Source organism: Cucurbita pepo, chromosome LG12, assembly GCF_002806865.2.
Source record: "Cucurbita pepo subsp. pepo cultivar mu-cu-16 chromosome LG12, ASM280686v2, whole genome shotgun sequence".
In the NCBI taxonomy this organism is placed as follows: Eukaryota; Viridiplantae; Streptophyta; class Magnoliopsida; order Cucurbitales; family Cucurbitaceae; genus Cucurbita; species Cucurbita pepo.
In genome coordinates this window covers 9,018,572-9,039,235 of record NC_036649.1, presented here as the reverse complement: position 1 = coordinate 9,039,235, position 20,664 = coordinate 9,018,572, and the positions used below count along the sequence as shown (strand labels likewise).

The window sequence follows — 20,664 nt, the reverse complement described above, 5'->3', positions numbered from 1 at the left end:
TAACAGGCCAATCAAAGCTCATCTTATATATTATTAATAATTTTTATATATAAATAAGAACAATTTTAAAATAGGGTAAATTACATGAATTAAGTCACAATTCTCATGTCAGAGTGTTTAGTAATTATTGAATTAAAAAGGTTAATTACATATAGTTTAATTTTTTTGTCTACTACGTTTGTGGGCATGCAAGTGTTTAATTTTTTTGTCTACTACGTTTGTGGGCATGCGAGTGGGCATGCGAGTCAAATTTGAGATTACGCTAGCTATGATTAGTGATATATATGGTTCAAAGTGTTGATGGATGATGGGCTAGTTCTGGAGCCAAATACATATGAATCAATCAAACCTAACTTCGAGCAATTCTATGTTACGTGACTTATTAGGAGCTTTCTTAGGATGCATGTGAGTAAAGATAATAATGCTGAAAGGATTCGTGTTAGCATACAGAGACAGAAGTAGGTAACGTAATCATGATGGGATGTAAAAGAATTCTGGGCCATCAAGTGTCGTGACAAGGATGTAGAAGAATTTTGGGTCATCAAGTGTCGAATTCGAATTTCGAATTTAGGTCCAAATCTCGAACATAGAACGTTAAATTATGTAAGTGCATAAGCTCACTAAATTCCTATATACTTTTAAATAGAGATTTATATTATTTATTTATTTATGTATAGATAATTACAACTTGTGTTATATTCAAAACCAACGTGAGAAGCATTCATATTTCGTAAAACCAAACCAAACCTAATCCAACCAACCAATTTATTATTATTATTATTAATTATTAATTATTAATCAATTAATTAATAACCATGATTACAAGTCAAAATTAAAAGGCAGCCAGCAACTTGCAAACGGGATCTCGCTCTCAATTCCAATGAGAGGCTGGCTTTATTATAGTAATAATAATTATTAAGGTTGACTTTTTTATCCTATTATTATTCTAAATACAATTTCAATTTTATCCCGGGAAATTAATGTAAATGACATAGTCAACCTAATCCTTTCGGCCTTTCCCTGAAGGTTTTTAAGATGCGATTGCTAAGGAGAGATTTCCACACCCTTATAAAGAATGTTNAGACCATCAAGTGTCGTGACAGGGATGTAGAAGAATTTTGGGTCATCAAGTGTCGAATTCGAATTTTGAATTTAGATCCAAATCTCGAACATAGAACGTTAAATTATGTAAGTGCATAAGCTCACTAAATTCCTATATACTTTTAAATAGAGATTTATATTATTTATTTATTTATGTATAGATAATTACAACTTGTGTTATATTCAAAACCAACGTGAGAAGCATTCATATTTCGTAAAACCAAACCAAACCTAATCCAACCAACCAATTTATTATTATTATTATTAATTATTAATTATTAATCAATTAATTAATAACCATGATTACAAGTCAAAATTAAAAGGCAGCCAGCAACTTGCAAACGGGATCTCGCTCTCAATTCCAATGAGAGGCTGGCTTTATTATAGTAATAATAATTATTAAGGTTGACTTTTTTATCCTATTATTATTCTAAATACAATTTCAATTTTATCCCGGGAAATTAATGTAAATGACATAGTCAACCTAATCCTTTCGGCCTTTCCCTGAAGGTTTTTAAGATGCGATTGCTAAGGAGAGATTTCCACACCCTTATAAAGAATGTTTCGTTCTCCTCCTGAACTGACGTGGGATCCTAGTGATAATAAACCAATATTTTCAAATTTCTTCATCGCTATTTTAATATATATATTCCTATTGAAGTATGAATATAAGATTTTGAGGTCAGGTAAGGCATACCCACATGTACTAAATCCCATATTTTCATCCATAGCTAAACATTTTGAGGTCCTTAACGATGAACATGAATCCTTACAGTAAGCTGAGCAGTGCAAAAATGGAATAAAAAGGGGAAAAGGAAGCAAGAACGGGTGGCGGAAGAATGACAGGCTTACTTGTTCACAGTAGTCTAGTTGCTGGTATAAAATAAAACATCTGCGAACAGGAACTTCCTCTACCCGCTTTCCATCATTCAGACTCTTGTTTCCAATGCCAAAAGGATCTTCTTTCTTGGCCCCTGAAAGCACAGTTCATAACTTGAGTACAACCTTCTTGCTTCCATGCATTAAAACAAGAAACGAGCGAGCGAGCGAACAAAATGATGGCAAACACGTCGTAGATTGAGTCTAGTATAGTCTTGAAGAATGTTGACAGTATTTTTCTGTTTTTAAGTTATTCTCACATGAAGGGTTATCAAAATTTGGCATATAGACGTCTCTTGCTTGCTATATCTTCCTATCAAGAGTACATGACTATTATCCAACCAATAACAGAGAACTGCCTTGTTTAAGACAAGAAACGGTACAGAAAACTTAAAAGATTCTTCCACAATTCTTCTGCACAGTTTGGATGAAAGATCTTGAAGTTAAACAAGTTTCAAACTTCTAAGAGCGATGTTAGTTTGTTGCCTATTTGTGTATTAGTGTAACATATTATATCTTTAGGCTTCCCCTCAAGGTTTTATAACGTATTTGTTAGGGAGAGGTTTCCACACCCTTATAAAAAAATGTTTTGTTCCCCTCTTCAACCAATGTGGGATCTCACAATCCACTCCCCTTGGGGGCCTAGTGTCCTCACTAGCACACTGCCCGGTGTCTGGCTCTGATACCATTTGTAACAGCCCAAGCCCACCGCTAGCAGATATTATCTTCTTTGGGCTTTCCCTTCCAAGCTTCCCCTCAAGGTTTTAGGTTTTAAAATGCGTCTGTTAGAGAGAGGTTTTCACACCCTTGTAAAGAATGCTCCGTTCCCCTCTCCAACCAATATGGGATCTCACAATTAGCCAACTCAGTTTCACCCGAATCTTTTAGTAAAGCTCTATAACATAAAATGCACCTCAATATTGGAGAACAATTAATGAGGTGAGAGAGCTAGCTTGCATTGGTTGAGTCTACATATAACCTCTCTCTTAGCTATTACTTTTGATTAAATATAACTGACCAAATACTTTCTTATCTGAGAAGCCACATACTGCAATTACTCCTAGTAGTGATAGGTTCAAATATTAGAATTCAGAGAACTAGCTGCTTAAGAAACATAAATACCTCACAGCTTCATCAACTTAAGACAAGAAAGCATTTGAAACCACTTCTTAAATGTTAATAGCTAAATACTAAATAGTGAGTTCAAGTCAGCTACTCAAGTACACAAGTAAAGATATAAGATGGCTGAAAACATACAATGCACACAATAATAATGATAATACTAAAAGCTTGAAATGAAATCAAATCATGCTCTTGTAAGTTTACCATTGGCACTCCTAAAGCCTTGAGATCTTCATCTCCCATGTGTACAAGCGCCGTCATATCAACCTATATGAAAGAGGTTCAAAGTTCTAATTAGTTCAGGGAAGTCCGGCTGAAATCTTCAAAAATGGATTTTATACTTGAAACATAAGATTTTCATACTTCCTCTGCTTGAAACGTAATGGAATATTTTTCAAGGCCCAAGGACTGTAGGAAGTCATCCACTGATGTATCACCCTGCATCAAGACTCGTGTTAGTCAAGAAAAGAAAAATTAAAAAACAAAACATTTAATTTTCAGTAGTTCACATGGTTACTCGGCTGCAACGTAAGGTCGGCTATTCCTAGTTTGATTACTACGAGTCTAGGATAGCATTGAGTAAGCCTATTTAGATTTTAATTCGACTAAAAGCATCAACGTATATAACATGCATTTGGCCTACAGATAGGAAGTCTCTTCAGTTCATTAGCAAAGTAGCAAGACAGAGACTATACCAGATGCACTAATTTGAATACCCTGACCTAACCGAGGCGCTCCGAGAGAATTCAGAAGCCAACGAAGCAAAAAAGTAAAAGAAAAGGGTGTACTTAAACAAATAACTTCCAGAAGTCCTCCCGACCAATGTCAACGAGCAAAAGAAATTAGTTTCTCAGAAAAGGTGACCAACCTAACCTCCATCATGTGTTTGACAGAATATATATTTTCTAATCTAAACAAAAATGACATAAAAATTAATGCAAGTTTCTTGCCTTTTGAGTAGCCCTTTTCCTAGTTGCAGGGTTGGCTACCACTTTTTGAGTGGTTGAAGGACGAGTTTCGACAGTATCCCTTTTTCGGGATGTTTTTGTAACTTCCAATTTTAGTTTCGATGGATCATTATTTGCAGCTTGTGGCTTCATTGTGCCAGATAACTTTTCACGTAGGTCCCGCACTCCTGAAAATGATGCAGCTCCACTTTGTTGCTGACTTTTCTTTTGGAGCTTCAAGCGGAGATCTCGAGCATCGACTTTGCGGTCTTGAAAGCCAATAGAACATAATCAAAAACTTATAAAGTGAATTAGAATCATCTAACAAAAGATGGGTTTTAGATGACTGATACAATTACACTCAATTCATACTTGAAGTTTGCGGCTTATCATTCTCATAGAGATCATGCTCCCACTTGTCATCTTCTCTCCGCCTGAAATGCATATGGTATGGACAAAATATAATGAAATCAGAACAACTCAAAAATTAATAGCATTGTAGATCCTCAAACCAAGCTAACTCATCCACTCACACCAAAATATGCTAGCACGAATCGACCCAGTAAGTTTTCGGCAATGGTAAATCCCAATTATACTTTGAATCTATATAACGAATGTGTCACAAATCTTTAGCATAATCTTGGCACTGCACAAGATCATGAAGCCAAAAATAACACGAGCACAACCATTAATCCACTAAACATCGCCCATTTCTCTAATAATCAAGTCTGCTTTGAAGCTGGCAGCTCTGCTATACTATACTAGTTGTAGGGCGGCGGGAGCTTTAAGAATTTAATATCAAGTAAAGAGGACTCTATCATGATCTTACGAATCTAAAGATTTCAAAATGAAAGAATGAGCTCTTTTGCTCGCCCCTCTCCCTATCTCTACCTATCTCTAAAGGGGCATAAGCACTGAACTTGACAGGGGATGGGATTCATTCACTTATATTACTGCTAGCAGAAGTCCGTCCGACTGCTCTGGCGGAAACCATTACTCTGAATCGACCTAATGTGACCAAACAATCCTCATGCATTCCATGGAAGCTGCAACAGCTCAGGGAGCTTAAAAGACATACAAATCTACAAGGTTCCAAAAACAACTCGAACGAGAAGAACCATGAAGTTACAACCAAAAGTAGCAACACCTTCACTCTCAAGTAAAATCGCAAAAAACCAGCAAGTTCAACTACAGCAAAAGACACTACGGAAGTATGTTAGCCCTAAATTCCACCATTGTACTAAAACTTGCGAATAACAGTACAAATTCCTAAAAACAATTACTTCCCACATTTCAAAAAAATCCCAAAAACGCCAAACGAGGGTGGAAAAAAAAAAAAGAAAAAAAAAAGAAGACGAACCTCTTCCCAGTAATCGGGCGCCGGCGAGCAGAAAGGTCGGAAGAGTTTCCATTGAGGCGGTCCTTTATCGACCTATGGGTCTCGGTCTCCAATCGATCAGCATACATGTTTAGAGCTACACGAGGGACGAACAACTCAACCCTAACCCTAAATCCTGCTCGAGAGCAAAATTTGAAGCACGTATGATGGTACAGATTTCAGAAAAGTTTTGAAGGGTAAAGAAATCGGAAGAATTGAAGGAGCGAGATAGCGAGGGGAGCTGCAGTTCTTGTTTTTCCTTCGTTGCAGATGAAAAAGTGCAATCTTTTGTCTTCCAATGAACCGCAGCAGTCCAATTCGTATCTAAAAATCTTTTGCTTTTTAAATATTAGCCCCCATTAACATTACCTACGAATTTATTTTATTATATTATATTATATATATATATATGTGTGTGTGTGTATATATACGTGTGTGTGTATATATACATCATACCCAAATGCAATCAAATGACCCGTGTTAGATTATCGTCTCCTACCATTTCACTATCGTCCTATAGTCCAACCAATTGAGAGAGAATTAATAGATTCATTTTTTAGAGTGATTCATCTTCCCCGAACGCAGCATACAACTCTTCATTGTACTGCATTCTTCAACTGTGCTTGTCCCGATGAGAAATAAAAAATAAAAAAAATAATAAAAACCGTTAAGAAACCCTTATGGCCCAACCCTAGAACTCTAAGATCCTCTTCTCTGTTACTCATAAAAAAGTGAGCCACCGGTTCAGGTACAAGATACTATAATTATCGTCTGGACAATTAGACATCCAACCGGTAATAGCAACGATACTCTTTCCCTCTTCATCCAACCATTGTCAATGTCGTCTCTATTTGCACTATAAACTGTTGTTATTGAGAATGTTTGCTAAAATCATCCCACCTGAATAGTGGTGAAAGTTATATATTCATAATCATTCACATAATCAAGAACAATAAATGAATACAAGATATTTGACTCTATAAAAATGAACAAATATTTGATTAAATCAAGAAAGGTACAACAAAAAGGAGTTAGGCACGCCCAAGAAGAAGATTGGCTATAACCAAGACAATATTACAAATATCTTCCACAGCCTTCCCATTGCCCGACAGCGTTGATGGGTCTTTTGGCGGTTGCGTGAAGTTGTCCAGACAGTCGCTGGCCTCGGTAATGGCTCTAGAGGCCTGAATGTTGACACCATTGTAGTCACCTTTTCCCAAGTTGCTCTTCGCACCCTCGATGACGACGACGACGTTGTTGTAGTGTTCGGCACAGATGGCGTAGCGCTCCTTAAGCTTGGGATCAGCGGACTTGGATGCCAGGGACTGGGCGAGGGCATGGCTTTGAGCAGCCTTGTTGTTGGCGAGGTCGAGGGTGTAAGTGGCGAGGCGTTTGAGATTTGTGGTGCCAGCAGATTTCAAGACGTTAAAGCATAAAGAAGGGTTTCTAGTTTTCTTGCAGATGGTGAAAGGGACACCGTTTGTGAAAGATGCATGCATGGGAACGACGCCATTGGAGAAGAGAAGTGAAAGGACGAAGGCTAAAAGAGAAGAGACTACAACAAAAGTAGAAGACGCCATTTTTGTCTGTTTTTGCTCAATTAACGGCTTACACACACATATATATACATTATATCCTACAAAAACTACACCTTTTAATAGATTCTGAGGATAAAATTAAGCGTGTGTGTCTCGTTCGTTAGGTTACGCTTTATTTAGCATAGCATCATATGAACAAACCCCAAAGCATAGGTTAAGCTTTTTTCTCTCCAACGCCAATCACAAACTTCTCCCAATTCATTATGTCGTCCGTTTGTTCGTTTCTTCAATTCGAGGAAACGTTTCATTCCATAATCTTTTGCCAATGTTGCTTTGGACTTCCCAAAATATGTCATATGAATGAACATGTATTCCTTACTTATAAATTCATAATTATTCCTCTCTCGAACAAACTACACTATAGAGCCTCCCCCAAGGCCTATCGAGCCCACAAACGACCTCCCCTTAGTTTAGGCTCAGCTATTCTCGAGTCCTCGAACAAAGCAAAGTAGACAACCAAAAATAAATTAAAACCATGTGCTAATATTAAATTCAGTAGACTTTTTATTAGTTCATGGCAATCAAGAAAGTTACGAATTAGGCACCCCCAATCAGAAGATTGGATACGACCAAGATAATGCTACAAATATCTTCCACAATCTTTCCGTCGCCAGACAACGCCGACGAGTCCTTTGGCGGCTTCGTAAGGCTGTCCAGACAGTCATCGGCCTCCGTCATGGCTGCAGAAGCATAAGTGTTGACGCCATTATAGTCACCATTCCCCAAGTTACTCTTCGCACCCTCGATGTCGTCGACGGCATCATCGAAGCGTCCAGCACAGGTGTCATAGTGCTCCTTAAGCTTGGGATCGGCGGCCTTGGACGCCAGGGACTGCGCAAGGGCACGACTTTCAGTAACCTTGTCATGGGCGAGGTTGAGGGTGAAGGTGGCCAGCCCTTTGAGGTCTGACGTGCCAGCAGATTTCAACACGTTTGAGCAAAAAGAAGGGTTTCTAGTTTTTGGGCAGATAGTGGAAACGACGTCGTTTGGGGAAGCTGCATCGCCATTCGAGAAGAGAATTGAAAGGACAAAAAGAGAAGAGACGGCAAGAACAATAGAATTCGCCATTTTTATGTGCTTTTTCTTAATTTCATATTCATTGTTCATACCTAATATATATATATACAATGGATGGTGATTTGTTTCCAAATTTTTATGTGCAATAAATGTGTTACCATTATTTATAAAATTCCATTTTAATTTCCTATTTAATTTTCGGGCGGTGACTTGTAGTCATATGGACATAGAATGAGTTGGCGATTCATAGATTATGACACGTGGACTAGGATCTCGTGCAGAACCCCCACTGGGTCGATGAGCAAAGCGGCCTCGATTGGGTCAACCATGAAAAATTGCATGAACCAGCTTAAATGAACATGAGCCGAGTCTCGATTGGGTTAGACCATGAATCAATAAACATTTCGATAAGGCAAGAATTAGAGAACTAAAGAGATAGAACTCGAATAAACTTTATCCTATTTTATTCATCGTATTAATTAATTAATTATGATATACGGTTTAATTTGCAAGGTTTTTATTACATAACACATGGTGAATATTGTTATAACAACTCATAATTAATCATTTATTTTTAATAATATATAAATAAAGTTTGTTATTTTATTCCGATAGCATTAACCATATGGTTGACAAAGAAATATGTGAGTGGGAGTATGGTATACAATGAGTTTGAATAAGATTTTATTATAAAATATTTAATTTTTTTTAATAAATTTATTAACTGAGAAAATTAATATTTGACAAGATGATCATATATGACTCCATTTTAGTCGAGTTTTTTCTTTGATTTGAATGAATTGAAGTAGTTTTTAGTTGATTCAGTAAGCCTACCCGTAAAGTTATGAGTCTCATGTGTAGTCAGTCGTTAACCGAGAGTGGCACGATCTAGTTTTCTCACTTATCTTCTTCAATGGGGTTGTACCCATCCATGCAGCTTTCCCAGACGACGTTTTGAAATCTGCTGGCACCATAGACTTGAAAGGGCTAGCCACCTTCACCCTTGACCTCGCCCACAACAAAGCTGTTGAAACCCGTGCCCTTGCCCAGTCCTTGGCGTCCAAGGCTGCTGATCCCAAGCTTAAGGAGCGCTATGCTACCTGTGCTGAACTCTACGATGATGCCGTCGACCACATCGAGGATGGGAAGGACAACTTGGGGGAAGGTGACTACATTGGCCTCAATATTAAGGCGTTTGCAGCCATGACGGAGGCCAGTGACTGTCTCGACAGCTTCACGCAGTTGCTGAAGGACCCATCGGCGCTGCCTGCCACCGGGAAGGCTGTGGAAGATATTTGTTGCATCATCTTGGTTATAGCCAATCTTCTTCTTGGCCGTGTCTAACTCATTTTTGTTTAACCTTTCTTTCCATTTTATACTACAAACCTCGGTAGAATGCCATCAATCAATAATATGTCTGTTTTGAATCCTAATTTATTCTTTTGCTTTTACTCTCGTCCTTCACTTCTATCTTTGAATCATATTAACGGAAATAAAATGACACAGTCACTTTTAATCGTAAATGACTTGTCAATGTCGACAATTAGACATCCAATCAATAATCACAACAACACTCTTTTCATCCTCATCCAACCATTGTCAATGTAGTCTCTATTTGCCTATAAACCGTTATCATTAAGAATATTTGCTAAAATCAATATGATACCAATAATAAGCGGTAATAAAACGTAAATATCTATATATTTGATTAAATATGATATATATGGTAAACTATAATTCACGATTATAAATATCGCTTATTAAAATCAAGAAAGGTACAACAAAAAGGAGTTTAGACCGACCCAATAAGAAGGTTGGCTATAACCAAGATGATGCTACAAATATCTTCCACAGCCTTCCCGTTGCCAGGCAGTGCCGATGGGTCCTCCGGCGGCTGCGTAAAGCTGTCGAGACAGTCGCCGGCCTCCGTCATGGCTGCAGACGCCTTAATGTTGACGCCATTGTAGTCACCTTCCCCCAAGTATTTCTTCCCATCCTCGATGCCGTCGGCGGCATTGTCGTAGAGTTCAGCACAGGTGGCATAGCGGTCGTTAAGCTTGGGATCGGCGGCCTTGGATGCTAGGGATTGGGCGAGGGCACGGCTTTCAGCAGCCTTGTCATGGGCGAGGTTAAGGGTGAAGGTGGCCAGCTCTTTGAGGTCCGAGGTGCCAGCAGATTTCAACACGTCCGAGCAAAAAGAAGGGTTTCTAGTTTTTGGGCAGATGGTGGAAACGACGTCGTTTGGGGAAGCTGCATCGCCATTGGAGAAGAGAACTGAAAGGACAAAAAGAGAAGAGACTGCAACAACCATAGAATTCGCCATTTTTGTGTGCTTTTTCTTAATTTCATATTCATGGTTCATATATATATATATATATATATATAATTTCCAAATTCAAAATGATAACGGGTGCAATAAATGTGTTACCATTATTTAAAAAATTCCATCTTAATTTCTTATTTAATTTTCGGCCGTGTTATCGTAGTCACATGAACATAGAATGAGTTGGCGACTCATAGATTATGACACGTGGGCTAGAATCTCGTACAGAACCTCCAATGGGTCGATGAGCAAAGCGACCTCGATTGGGTCAACCATGAAAATTGCATGAACCAGCTTAAATGAACATGAGCTGAGTCTCGATTGGGTTAGACCAAGAATCAATAAACATCTCGATAAGGCAAGAATTAGAGAACTAAAGAGATAGAAACTCAATAAACTTTATCCTATTTTATTCGTCGTATTAATTAATTAATTAATTAATTATGATATAGGGTTTAATTTGGAAGGTTATTATTACATTATTTATTTTGTTGCCTTCCTTAGCATGGATGAATATTGTTATAACAGCTCATAATTAATCATTTATTTTTAATAGTATACAAATAAAGTTTGGTATTTTATGTCGGTAACACTATCGATATGACTGATTAGTCGTTCATGTGAGTGCGAGTATCATATACAATAAGTTTGAATAAGATTTTACCATAAAATATTTAATTTAATTTTATAAATTCGTTAATTGAGAAAATTAATATTTTTAAAGATGATTGTATAATGACTTGATTTTAGTCATGTTATGAATTTTCGCATTTAAGAGTTTTTTCAGTTTTTTAGGTGATTCAATAAGCCTACCATGTATAAAGCTGACTCTCGTGTGTAGTCAGTCAAAAGTTAACACGAGAGTGGCACCTATGGACGGTGTATCCTATAACACACCAAAAAAAAAATGTAAATAATAACGAAGCTAAGTTTATGATTGGGTTCGGAGAGAAAAAAGGGTAACGTATTCTTTCTATTTTTGTTAATTTTTCTTTTAATAGAGTTTTACTTAAAATTCTAACTAGAAAAAGCTATTAAAAGGTACATTTGTGAGTGTATAAATATGTAAACCCTTCGTATGAACTAATTGAGCAAAAACAGACAAAAAAAAAAAATAATAAATAAATAAAAATGGCATCTTCTAGTTTTCTTGCAGTATCTTCTCTTTTAGCTTTCGTCCTTTCACTTCTCTTCTTCAATGGGGTCGTGCCCATGCATGCAGCTTCCTCAGACGACGTCGCTTCCTCCATCTGCAAGAAAACTAAAAACCCTTCTATTTGCTTTAACGTGTTGAAATCTGCTGGCACCACAGACCTAAAAGGGCTGGCCACCTTCACCCTCAACCTCGCCCACGAAAAGACTACTGGAAACCGTGCCCTTGCCCAGTCCCTGGCGTCCAAGGTTGCGGATCCCGACCTTAAGGAGCACTACGACACTTGTGTCGAACGCTATAACGATGCCGTCAAGGACATCGAGGGTGCGAAGGGCTACTTGGGGAAAGGTGACTATAAAGGGCTCAACACTTATACTTTTGGAGCCATGACGGAGGTCGATGCCTGTCTGTTCAGCCTTTCGAAGCTGCCAAAGGACCCATCGACGCTCCCGGGCAATGGGAAGGCCGTTGAAGATATTTATAGTATCATCTTGGTTATAGCCAATCTTCTTCTTGAGCATGCCTAACTCCTTTTTGTTCCACATTTCTTCATTTTATACTACAAAACTTGTACCTAAAATGCCATGAATCATTGAATGCCATGAATCAATAATATGTCTGTTTTGACTCAATAACCCGACTACTCTAAATTATTGTACCTTAGATTAAGTTTTTATTTATTTATTTATTTATTATTATTATTTGAATTAGACCTAAAATTACCTTAAGTTTGACCTTGAACCCGACCAATCTAAAAATAGGGTAAATTATAATTTTATTTTACTTTTAAATAGATTAAAATTTTACTTTTAAATCTATTTAAAAAGATTTAATATTTGATATTTGAATTTATAAAATTTTAAATACACTATAATATTAAAATGTTATTAAAATGTTTAAATGAACACAATAGAGAGTATTCTTTGATTATAAACTCCGATCATTCCATTCAACATCCAAAATACTCGCGGCGGTTTCAGACATCGGTTCAGAGCTCTTTGCAGCCATTGAGGGTTCGAGGATGGCGGTGGTTGTGATCTCAGAACACTACGCTTCCTCACGGTGGTGCCTTGCGGAGTTGGTTAAGAAGACTATGCCCATGTTTCACAAAGTGGATCCTTCTGATGTTAATGAAGCAAGATTTGGAGAAGATGACTTGAAGGTTCTTCAATGGTGGAAGGCTCTGGCACATCATCTGGTGTCTGGCTCTGATACCATTTGTAATCGTCCAAACTCGATATCGTTCTTTTGGGCTTTTTCTTTCGGGTTTCCCCTCAATGTTTTTAAAACGTGTCTGTTAAGGGAGGTTTTCACACTCTTATGAAGGGTCCTCAATGTTTTTAAAACGTGTCTGTTAAGGGAGGTTTTCACACTCTTATGAAGGGTGTTTCTCCTCTCCAACCAATGCGAGATTTCACTCATTGAGAAAGAACAAGCCGTGGGAGTCACTTCAAAACTAAACCAACTTTCTTTCTCTTTTAAAACACTCATTGAGAAAGAACAAGTTGTGGGAGTCACTTCAAAACTAAACCAACTTTCTTTCTCTTTTAAATCCAAACTCGAATAATGATGATGATAATGTGATTTTGGTGAGAATACATGGGACGGGTGGCATTGGCAAGACAACCATATCTTAAGTTCATGGCGAATTCGAAACTCATTGCTTCGTCTCCAATGTTCAAGAGCGATTCGAAAACGATGGAGTTACACATTTACAAAGCAAACTCCTCCCAAGAATAACATGATCAATGAACAAGATTGACATATGGGATGATCTACAAGGCATGGCTTTGATAAACAAAGCAATTTTCTTAAAAAATGATTGCTTTGGCGATGTTAGTAGAGTCATCATCACAATGAGAAATGTTGATTTGCTTTTGACATACGGGACGAAAAAGAACGTTCAAAATGGAAGAACTTGAGTACAACGAATCCCTATACATCACTGCACTTCTACTTGACACCTATCGTGATGATAAACGGCTCATCAACTCTTGAATGCTTTTCTTAAAAACAATTATAGTCTAACTATTAGCATTATCTATATACTATATATTTTTTAGGCTATTTATTGAATATGATCTTCAAATTACGACTCCCATGTCCAGTCAGTCACAATCTTACTAAGAAGAGAGTAGATTACGACTCCCATGTCCAGTCATTCACAATCTTACTAAGAAGAGAGTAGATTACGACTCTCATGTCCAGTCAGTCACTAAGAAGAGAGTAGATTACGACTCTCATGTCCAGTCAGTCCCAGTCAGTCAAAAGTACTTAGAAGAGAGTATATTATGACTCCCATGTCCAATGAGTCAAAAGTACACCAAGTTACACCTATTGATGCAATGGAGGAAGACGTGTAACACACCAAGAAAAGTGTGCATAATAACCTAACCAAGCTAAATTTGTGATTGGGTTTGGAGAGAAAAAAGCGTAACCTATTCTTTCTATTTTTGTTGGTTTTTCTTTTAATAGCGTTTTACTTAAAATAAAATTCTAACTTGAAAAGGCTATTAAAAGGTATATTTGCGAGTGTATAAATACGTAAACCCACCCTATGAATTAACTGAGCAAAACAGACAAAAAAAACATAAAAAATAAAAATGGCATCTTCTAGTTTTCTTGCAGTCTCTTCTCTTTTAGCCTTCGTCCTTTCACTTCTCTTCTTCAATGGGGTTGTGCCCATGCATGCAGCTTCCCCAGACGATGTCGTTTCCACCATCTGCAAGAAAACTAGAAACCCTTCTTTTTGCTTTAACGCGTTGAAATCCGCTGGCACCACAGACCTAAAAGGGCTAGCCACCTTCACCCTCAACCTCGCCCACGACAAGGCTGTTGAAAGCCATGCCCTTGCCCAGTCCCTGGCGTCCAAGGCAACCGATCCCAAGCTTAAGGAGCGCTATTCCACTTGTGCTGAACTCTACGACGATGCCACCGACGACATCGAGGATGGGAAGAGCAACTTGAGGGAAGGTGACTACAATGGCGTCAACATTAAGGCGTCCGCAGCCATGACGGAGGCCGACGACTGTCTAGATAGCTTCACACAGCCGCCGAAGGACCCATCGGCACTATCGGGCAACGGGGAGGCTATGGAAAATATTTGTAGTATCATCTTGGTTATAGCCAATCTTCTTCTTGGGCGTGCCTAACTCCTTTTTGTTCAACCTTTCCTATGTAGTACTTGGAATGCCATAAATCAATAATGTCTGTTTTGATTCCTATAAATTTGAGCTTTATTTTAAAATTACTCAATAAATAATAATATAATAGAATGGTAAAATAAAATTTTATATTATTATTATTTATTATTATTATTATTTAATTTGTGTAAAAAATTATTGTATAATAAATGTTAAATACCATTAATTAAAATAAGAAAATGCCAAAATGGTAGAATTATGCTTAATTATTGTAACTATCAACTTCAATATCTCACTATCTATTGCAATATTAAATTATTTTCATTATATAGCAAATTGAAACATTTTCATTATTAAATTATTGACCAAATCAACGTGAATCGACAACACTATTAAAATATATACATGTGAATTTTTTATATTTATAATTTTTTTAAAAAATTAAGAATATTTAATATTTGATATTTGAATTTTATAAAAAATTTAAATTAATTTATTATAAATTAGATATTAGTGAGAGAGAGAGTGGTTAAGGACTACAGGGTTTGATAAGAGGGAACCGTACCAGAAGAGTCTACGCAGAGCAAGATGAGTTTCAAACAAAATTAAGCTCTCGATTACTTCCATTCATGGCGGCTTCTTCGTCGTCGTCAAGTCGCCTTTGGAAATACGACGTGTTTCTAAGTTTTAGAGGCGAAGACACTCGCGGCGGTTTCACAGACCATCTCTACGAAGCCTTCGTACAGAACGGGATCCACACATTCAAAGACGACGACGAGATGGAAGAAGGAACAAACATTTATTCAGAGCTATTTGCAGCCATTGAGGCTTCGAGGATGGCCGTGGTTGTGATCTCAGAACACTACGCTTCTTCACGATGGTGCCTTGCGGAGTTGGTTAAGATACTCGAGTGCAGAGAGCATATGGGAATGAAGGTTATGCCTATCTTTTACAAAGTGGATCTTTCTGATGTTCGAAACCAGAGGGGAAGTTTTGGGAAAGCTTTTCTTAAACATGAAGCCAGATTTGGAGAAGACGACTCGAAGGTGCTTCAATGGAGGAAGGCTCTGTTTGAGATCGCCGGCCTTAAAGCTTGGGCTTCTGATAATCGGTAATCAACTATTCTTTCCCCTTTTTGTTAATCTCTTCAATTTTAAAACTCTTAGGTTTTGTTCGTATTGATTAGAACGCTTGAATCAAAGCTTAAAGAAGACATCTGTGAAGCAATATTGAGAAGAATCAAACCTAATTTGACACTCATTGAGAAAGAAAAAGTTGTGGGAGTCACTTCAAAACTAAACCATCTTTTTTCCCTTTTGAATCCAAACTCGAATGATGATGATGACGACGACGACGAGGATAATAATGTGATCTTGGTGGGAATACATGGGATGGGTGGCATTGGCAAGTCAACCATAGCTCGAGTTTGTTACGAGCAAATTCGAGGCGAATTCAAAGCTCATTGCTTCATCTCCAACGTTCGAGAGCAATTCGAAACGGCTGGTATCACACATTTACAAAGCAAACTCCTCTCAGGAATAACATTCTCAATGAAGAAGATTGACAAAGGGGATGATCTAGATGGCAGGGCTTTGATTAGCAAAGCAATTTCCCTAAAGAAGACACTTCTTGTCCTAGATGATGTGGATCATCTTGACCAAATAACGAAATTGATACCCGACAAGGATTGCTTTGTCGATGGTAGCAGAGTCATCATCACAACAAGAAATGCTGATTTGCTATCGACACATGGGGTGAAAAGAATGTTCAAAATGGAAGAACTTGAGTACGAGGAATCCCTTCAACTCCTAAGTTTGAATGCTTTTAAGGAAAGGTGTCCAAGAGAAGGTTATTTGGGACAGTCCGACCGCATTGTTAAGCTTGCTGGTGGTCATCCTCTAGCACTTCAAGTCTTGGGGAGCTCTTTACAGAACAAAGATTTGAGCGTTTGGGATTACGTTATAGAAAGGCTCAAAGGAGGTTGGAGTATTGATGACAAGATTTTCAAGTGTCTTAAAGTAAGTTACGATGGGTTGGATGATGAGCAGAAGGAGATTTTTCTTGATATTGCTTGCTTCTTCAAGGGAAAGAGAAGGGATCTTGTAGAGGAAATACTGGATGGATGTGATTTATATGCCAAGAGAAACGTTGAACTTCTCATTCAAAAATCTCTCATAACTTTATCTCATCCTGATAGATTACAAATGCATGATTTATTGCAAGAAATGGGTCGAAAAGTTGTTCATCAAAAACCTGTTCGAGATCGGCTGTGGTGCCTCAACAACATTAAAAGTGTGGTAAGATGTGATGCTCATTTGTTATTATTGTTGAGGATTTTTAAGTAAGGAATACATCTCCATTGGTACGACGCATTTTAGGGAAACCAAAAGTAAAGCCATGAGAGATTATACTCAAAGTGGACAATATCATACCATTGTGGAGGGTCTGTGATTCCTAACATGGTATCAGAGTCATGCTCTTAACTTAGCCATATCAATAAAATCCTCAAGTGTCAAACAAAAGATGTCGTGAGTCTCGAAGATGTAGTCAAAAGTGACTCTAGTGTCGAACAAATGATGTACTTTGTTCAAGGGCTCAAGAGAAAGAGTCGAGTCTTGATTAAGGGGTGGCTGTTCGAGGGCTCCATAGGCCTCAAAAAGGCTCTACGGTGTACTTTGTTCGAGGAGAGGACCGTTGAGGATTGTTGGGAGGGAGTCCCACATTGACTAACTAAGGGATGATCATGAGTTTATAAGTAAGGAATACGTTTCCATTGGTATGGGACCTTTTGGGGAAACCAAAAGCGCAGCCATGAGAGCTATTGCTCAAAGTGGACAACATCATACTATTGTGGAGGGTTCGTGATTCCTAACAATGATCTCTATATCTAGTGAAGATTCTCTTATTTCTTTGTATCAACTTTCAAATTTGCAGGTCACAGAAGCATCGATCCAAAGCATATTTTTGAAGTCCACAGGAAAAATTGTTCTAATCCCACTCTCATTGTCAAGAATGCACCAACTTAGGTTGCTTAACTTTCACAATGTGAGACTGCAAGACCAATCGGAATGCTGCATTCCGAGTGAGTTAAGATATTTGAAGTGGAAAAGATATCCTTTTGAGTTTCTGCCATTGAATTCTGAAGTAGACTATAACCTCATTCAGCTCCACATGTGCTACAGCAATTTGAAACAACTTTGGCATGGAGAAAAGGTAACAATATTTAGCTGTTCTTTTGCAGTTTAATCCTTACATGTTTTAAGAATTTGTTCAATGTTCTGATAGAATTTGGAGAAGCTGAAGTATATCAAAGTTGGGCACTCTCAGAAATTGTTCAAAACTCCAAACTTCACACAGCTTCCAAATCTAGAAAGATTAGATCTTGAAGGCTGCACTAATCTGAGCAACATCCATCCATCCATATTCATTGCCAAAAAACTCACTTTTCTGAGTATGAAAGATTGCATCAATATCACTAATCTTCCCCTCCAGATTACCATACATAATCTTGAAGTTTTCATTCTCTCTGGTTGTTCAAAGCTCAAGAAGCTCCCTGAATTTATAGGCAATACAGATAGTTTACTGGAACTCCGTTTAGATGGCACCTCCATAGCTGAGCTACCTTCATCAGTTGCAAGCTTGAATCGCCTGACGGTACTAAATTTAATGAATTGTAAGAAGTTGGTTTCTGTTACTTTTTCCTTTAACAGGCTATCCTCCCTTGAATCCCTCAATCTCTGTGGATGTTCAAAGCTTGGAAACCGAACAAGAACGTTGGACGGCGGTGCTCAACGTGTGACGATCAAATGGTTAGTCCTAAGTTTGTATAGAGCTCCAAGGAGCGGCGTTTTCGGAATCCCATCAATGTCTGGTATTTACTCTCTTACTGAATTGAATCTTAGCAATTGCAACATTGAAACGATCCCAGAAGGGATCGAGGGTTTGGTGTGGCTGAGAATGCTGAATCTAAGTAACAACAGCTTCACTGAGCTTCCAGCAAGCTTAGCTCAACTTCATAATCTAAGATCCTTAAACATGAATGGATGCAAGAAACTTGTGCAGGTTCCAGAGCTCCCGGCAAGGATTATGAAGTTGAAGATGAAGGATTGCATTTCACTGAAAACATCTACAGCCATTTCCAAGATGGACCGTTTGTACTTCATGACAGAGGTCAACCTTCTGAATTGCTACCAATTAGCCGACGATAAACACATCCAAACTTTGCTCACTTCATGGATGCAGGTTAGTTTTGGACCGTTCGTATATTTTTTCGATTAAGAAGTCAAATGTACAGCCATCTGCTAGGGGAGGTTTTAACACCTTTATAAAAAATGTTTCGTTCTCCTCCCCAACCGAACCGATGTGGGATCTCACATCAAATGTTCAAACTAAGTTTGAATCTTCACCCACGTGATAAAAACTAATAAAGTTTCTAAATTTTGTTGCATTAATATCACAGTGGATGATGAGTGGATTTTATGATATGCAGAAGACGGCCTTCCAGACAGAAAAGCTAAGCATTATGATACCTGGGAGTGAGATTCCAGATTGGTTTACAACAACCAAAATGGGTTCTTCAATCAGTATGAAATGGGATCCAAATGCACGTAATGGCAACAAGATTTGCTTTGCTTTGTGCGTGGTTTTTGGCCCGACTCACCCACAAAACATCACCACCGTCGTTTCCTTCGCCATTTCTGCATCAATGATCATTGAAAAGGAACTAGATGGGTCTGCTAGGGAGGAGGACGAAGCTTGTGGGCATGTGTTCTTGGGTTCAGGCATGGAAACGGTAGATCATGTTTGGATGTTCGTGTTGCCTTGCACCGAGTCATATTTGGAGATAGAGTTTCGATTTGGTCTCAGGGTTAATCCTTCTCACTCTATTCCTTCAATGGGTTTGAAAAAATGTGGAGTTCGTTTGATTAATATGGAAGAAGACGAGGCAGCCGTTGCATGGAAGGGCAATTTTATTCTCTTGAAGAACTCCTTCAGATTATGGCAAAAGTTGACAGTAATGAAGAAAAGAGGCCACTGCCGAAGACTTTGATTATTTTGTTTTCTTTTAGAAGCAAAAAAATAAAAAATAAAATAAATGCCACCGAGTTACCGAGCGCCAACAGATATTGTTTATTTTAGACTATTTTAGACGTTACATATCACCATCAGCCTAAATGTGTGAGGTTTTCAGATATTTATAAGGAATGTTCCGTTCTCCTCTCTAACTGACATGGGATTTCATAATTCACACCCCATGAGAGCCGAGCATCCTCACCGGCACACCGGGCGTTGAGGTTTCCACTCACTCATAAGGAATGCTTCGTTCCTTTCTCTAATTGATGTGAAATTTCACAACTGATAACTTCTTCTAGAAATGTTCCACGATTACTAACTTCTCAACGCATGATTCCCACGTCCCATGATTTTAACTAAGCTAAGTTTGACTCATATTCCTCACGTCAAAACGTCAAAACACAATGATGGCAAGGACTACTTTTTGTGATGCCAACAAAAAATATTGGTAAAACAAATATTTGTCGGACGTATTAACATTCTTCATATACCATATATTCTTTAGATTATTTATTGAATACGACCTTATGGTATGTTAACTGCGTAGGGTTCAATATTACATTAATAACCTTGAATTTCTTGTATTTTTCAAATGGTTTTCAAATGGTAGGACTTAAATTTCTTGTCCAGGAATAGGACTTCAAAGCCTAACACATTTTATCAAAATAAAAAAGCCAATACTAATAAGAGATAATTTTAAAAGAGTGAGAAATACTAATAAGAGATAATTTTAAAAGAGTGAGAAGAAATTTTATGACAATAATGATAACTGGTTCAAACCCTAATTCCGGCTTATTTTTCAATTCTAGGCAACAATGGCAGAAGATGATGGAACGAACAAACGAACGAGACAATGAGTTGGGAGAAGTTTGTGATTAGCATTTGAAAAGAAAAAAGCGTACCCTAGATTTTGAGGTCTTTTCACGTGAT

The 20,664-nt window shown here is 37.8% G+C and overlaps 8 protein-coding genes across 10 annotated transcripts; 4 read left to right on the top strand and 4 right to left on the bottom strand.

Annotated features, from left to right (window-relative positions):
- Nucleotides 1–1,778: 1,778 nt before the first annotated feature.
- Nucleotides 1,779–5,744, bottom strand: LOC111806378 (ankyrin repeat and SAM domain-containing protein 6-like). The gene is made up of 6 exons (XM_023691669.1): nt 5,410–5,744; nt 4,422–4,483; nt 4,053–4,318; nt 3,466–3,540; nt 3,307–3,369; nt 1,779–2,075 (listed from the first exon to the last, which is right to left on the bottom strand). The coding sequence occupies exons 1-6, from the start codon at nt 5,514–5,516 to the stop codon at nt 2,031–2,033; spliced, it is 618 nt and encodes a 205-aa protein (XP_023547437.1). The 5' UTR covers nt 5,517–5,744; the 3' UTR covers nt 1,779–2,030.
- A 714-nt stretch (nt 5,745–6,458) lies between these two features.
- LOC111807792 (pectinesterase inhibitor-like) lies at nt 6,459–7,007 on the bottom strand. Its single transcript, XM_023693661.1, has one exon. The coding sequence runs from the start codon at nt 7,005–7,007 to the stop codon at nt 6,459–6,461; it is 549 nt and encodes a 182-aa protein (XP_023549429.1).
- A 555-nt stretch (nt 7,008–7,562) lies between these two features.
- Nucleotides 7,563–8,093, bottom strand: LOC111807791 (pectinesterase inhibitor-like). The gene has a single exon (XM_023693659.1). The coding sequence runs from the start codon at nt 8,091–8,093 to the stop codon at nt 7,563–7,565; it is 531 nt and encodes a 176-aa protein (XP_023549427.1).
- A 574-nt stretch (nt 8,094–8,667) lies between these two features.
- LOC111807790 (pectinesterase inhibitor-like) lies at nt 8,668–9,386 on the top strand. Its single transcript, XM_023693658.1, has 2 exons — nt 8,668–8,686; nt 8,980–9,386. The coding sequence occupies exons 1-2, from the start codon at nt 8,668–8,670 to the stop codon at nt 9,384–9,386; spliced, it is 426 nt and encodes a 141-aa protein (XP_023549426.1).
- Nucleotides 9,387–9,834: 448 nt separating this feature from the next.
- On the bottom strand, nt 9,835–10,365 carry LOC111807789 (pectinesterase inhibitor-like). The gene has a single exon (XM_023693657.1). The coding sequence runs from the start codon at nt 10,363–10,365 to the stop codon at nt 9,835–9,837; it is 531 nt and encodes a 176-aa protein (XP_023549425.1).
- Nucleotides 10,366–11,496: 1,131 nt separating this feature from the next.
- Nucleotides 11,497–12,045, top strand: LOC111807787 (pectinesterase inhibitor-like). Its single transcript, XM_023693656.1, has one exon. The coding sequence runs from the start codon at nt 11,497–11,499 to the stop codon at nt 12,043–12,045; it is 549 nt and encodes a 182-aa protein (XP_023549424.1).
- A 2,076-nt stretch (nt 12,046–14,121) lies between these two features.
- Nucleotides 14,122–14,734, top strand: LOC111807727 (pectinesterase inhibitor-like). Its single transcript, XM_023693578.1, has one exon. It carries the CDS (start codon nt 14,122–14,124, stop codon nt 14,668–14,670), a length of 549 nt encoding a protein of 182 aa, XP_023549346.1. The 3' UTR covers nt 14,671–14,734.
- Nucleotides 14,735–15,207: 473 nt separating this feature from the next.
- LOC111807182 (TMV resistance protein N-like) lies at nt 15,208–19,886 on the top strand. 3 transcript variants are annotated; one of them, XM_023692784.1, is made up of 6 exons: nt 15,208–15,772; nt 15,848–16,958; nt 17,596–17,874; nt 17,947–18,470; nt 18,564–18,903; nt 19,121–19,886. In XM_023692784.1, exons 1-6 carry the CDS (start codon nt 15,291–15,293, stop codon nt 19,709–19,711), a joined length of 3,327 nt encoding a protein of 1,108 aa, XP_023548552.1. In that variant the 5' UTR covers nt 15,208–15,290; the 3' UTR covers nt 19,712–19,886. The 3 variants fall into 3 exon arrangements, with proteins under 3 accessions (XP_023548552.1, XP_023548551.1, XP_023548550.1); XM_023692783.1 differs by having other exon boundaries at nt 17,947–18,903; nt 19,151–19,886; XM_023692782.1 differs by having other exon boundaries at nt 17,947–18,903.
- The last annotated feature ends 778 nt before the right edge of the window (nt 19,887–20,664 follow it).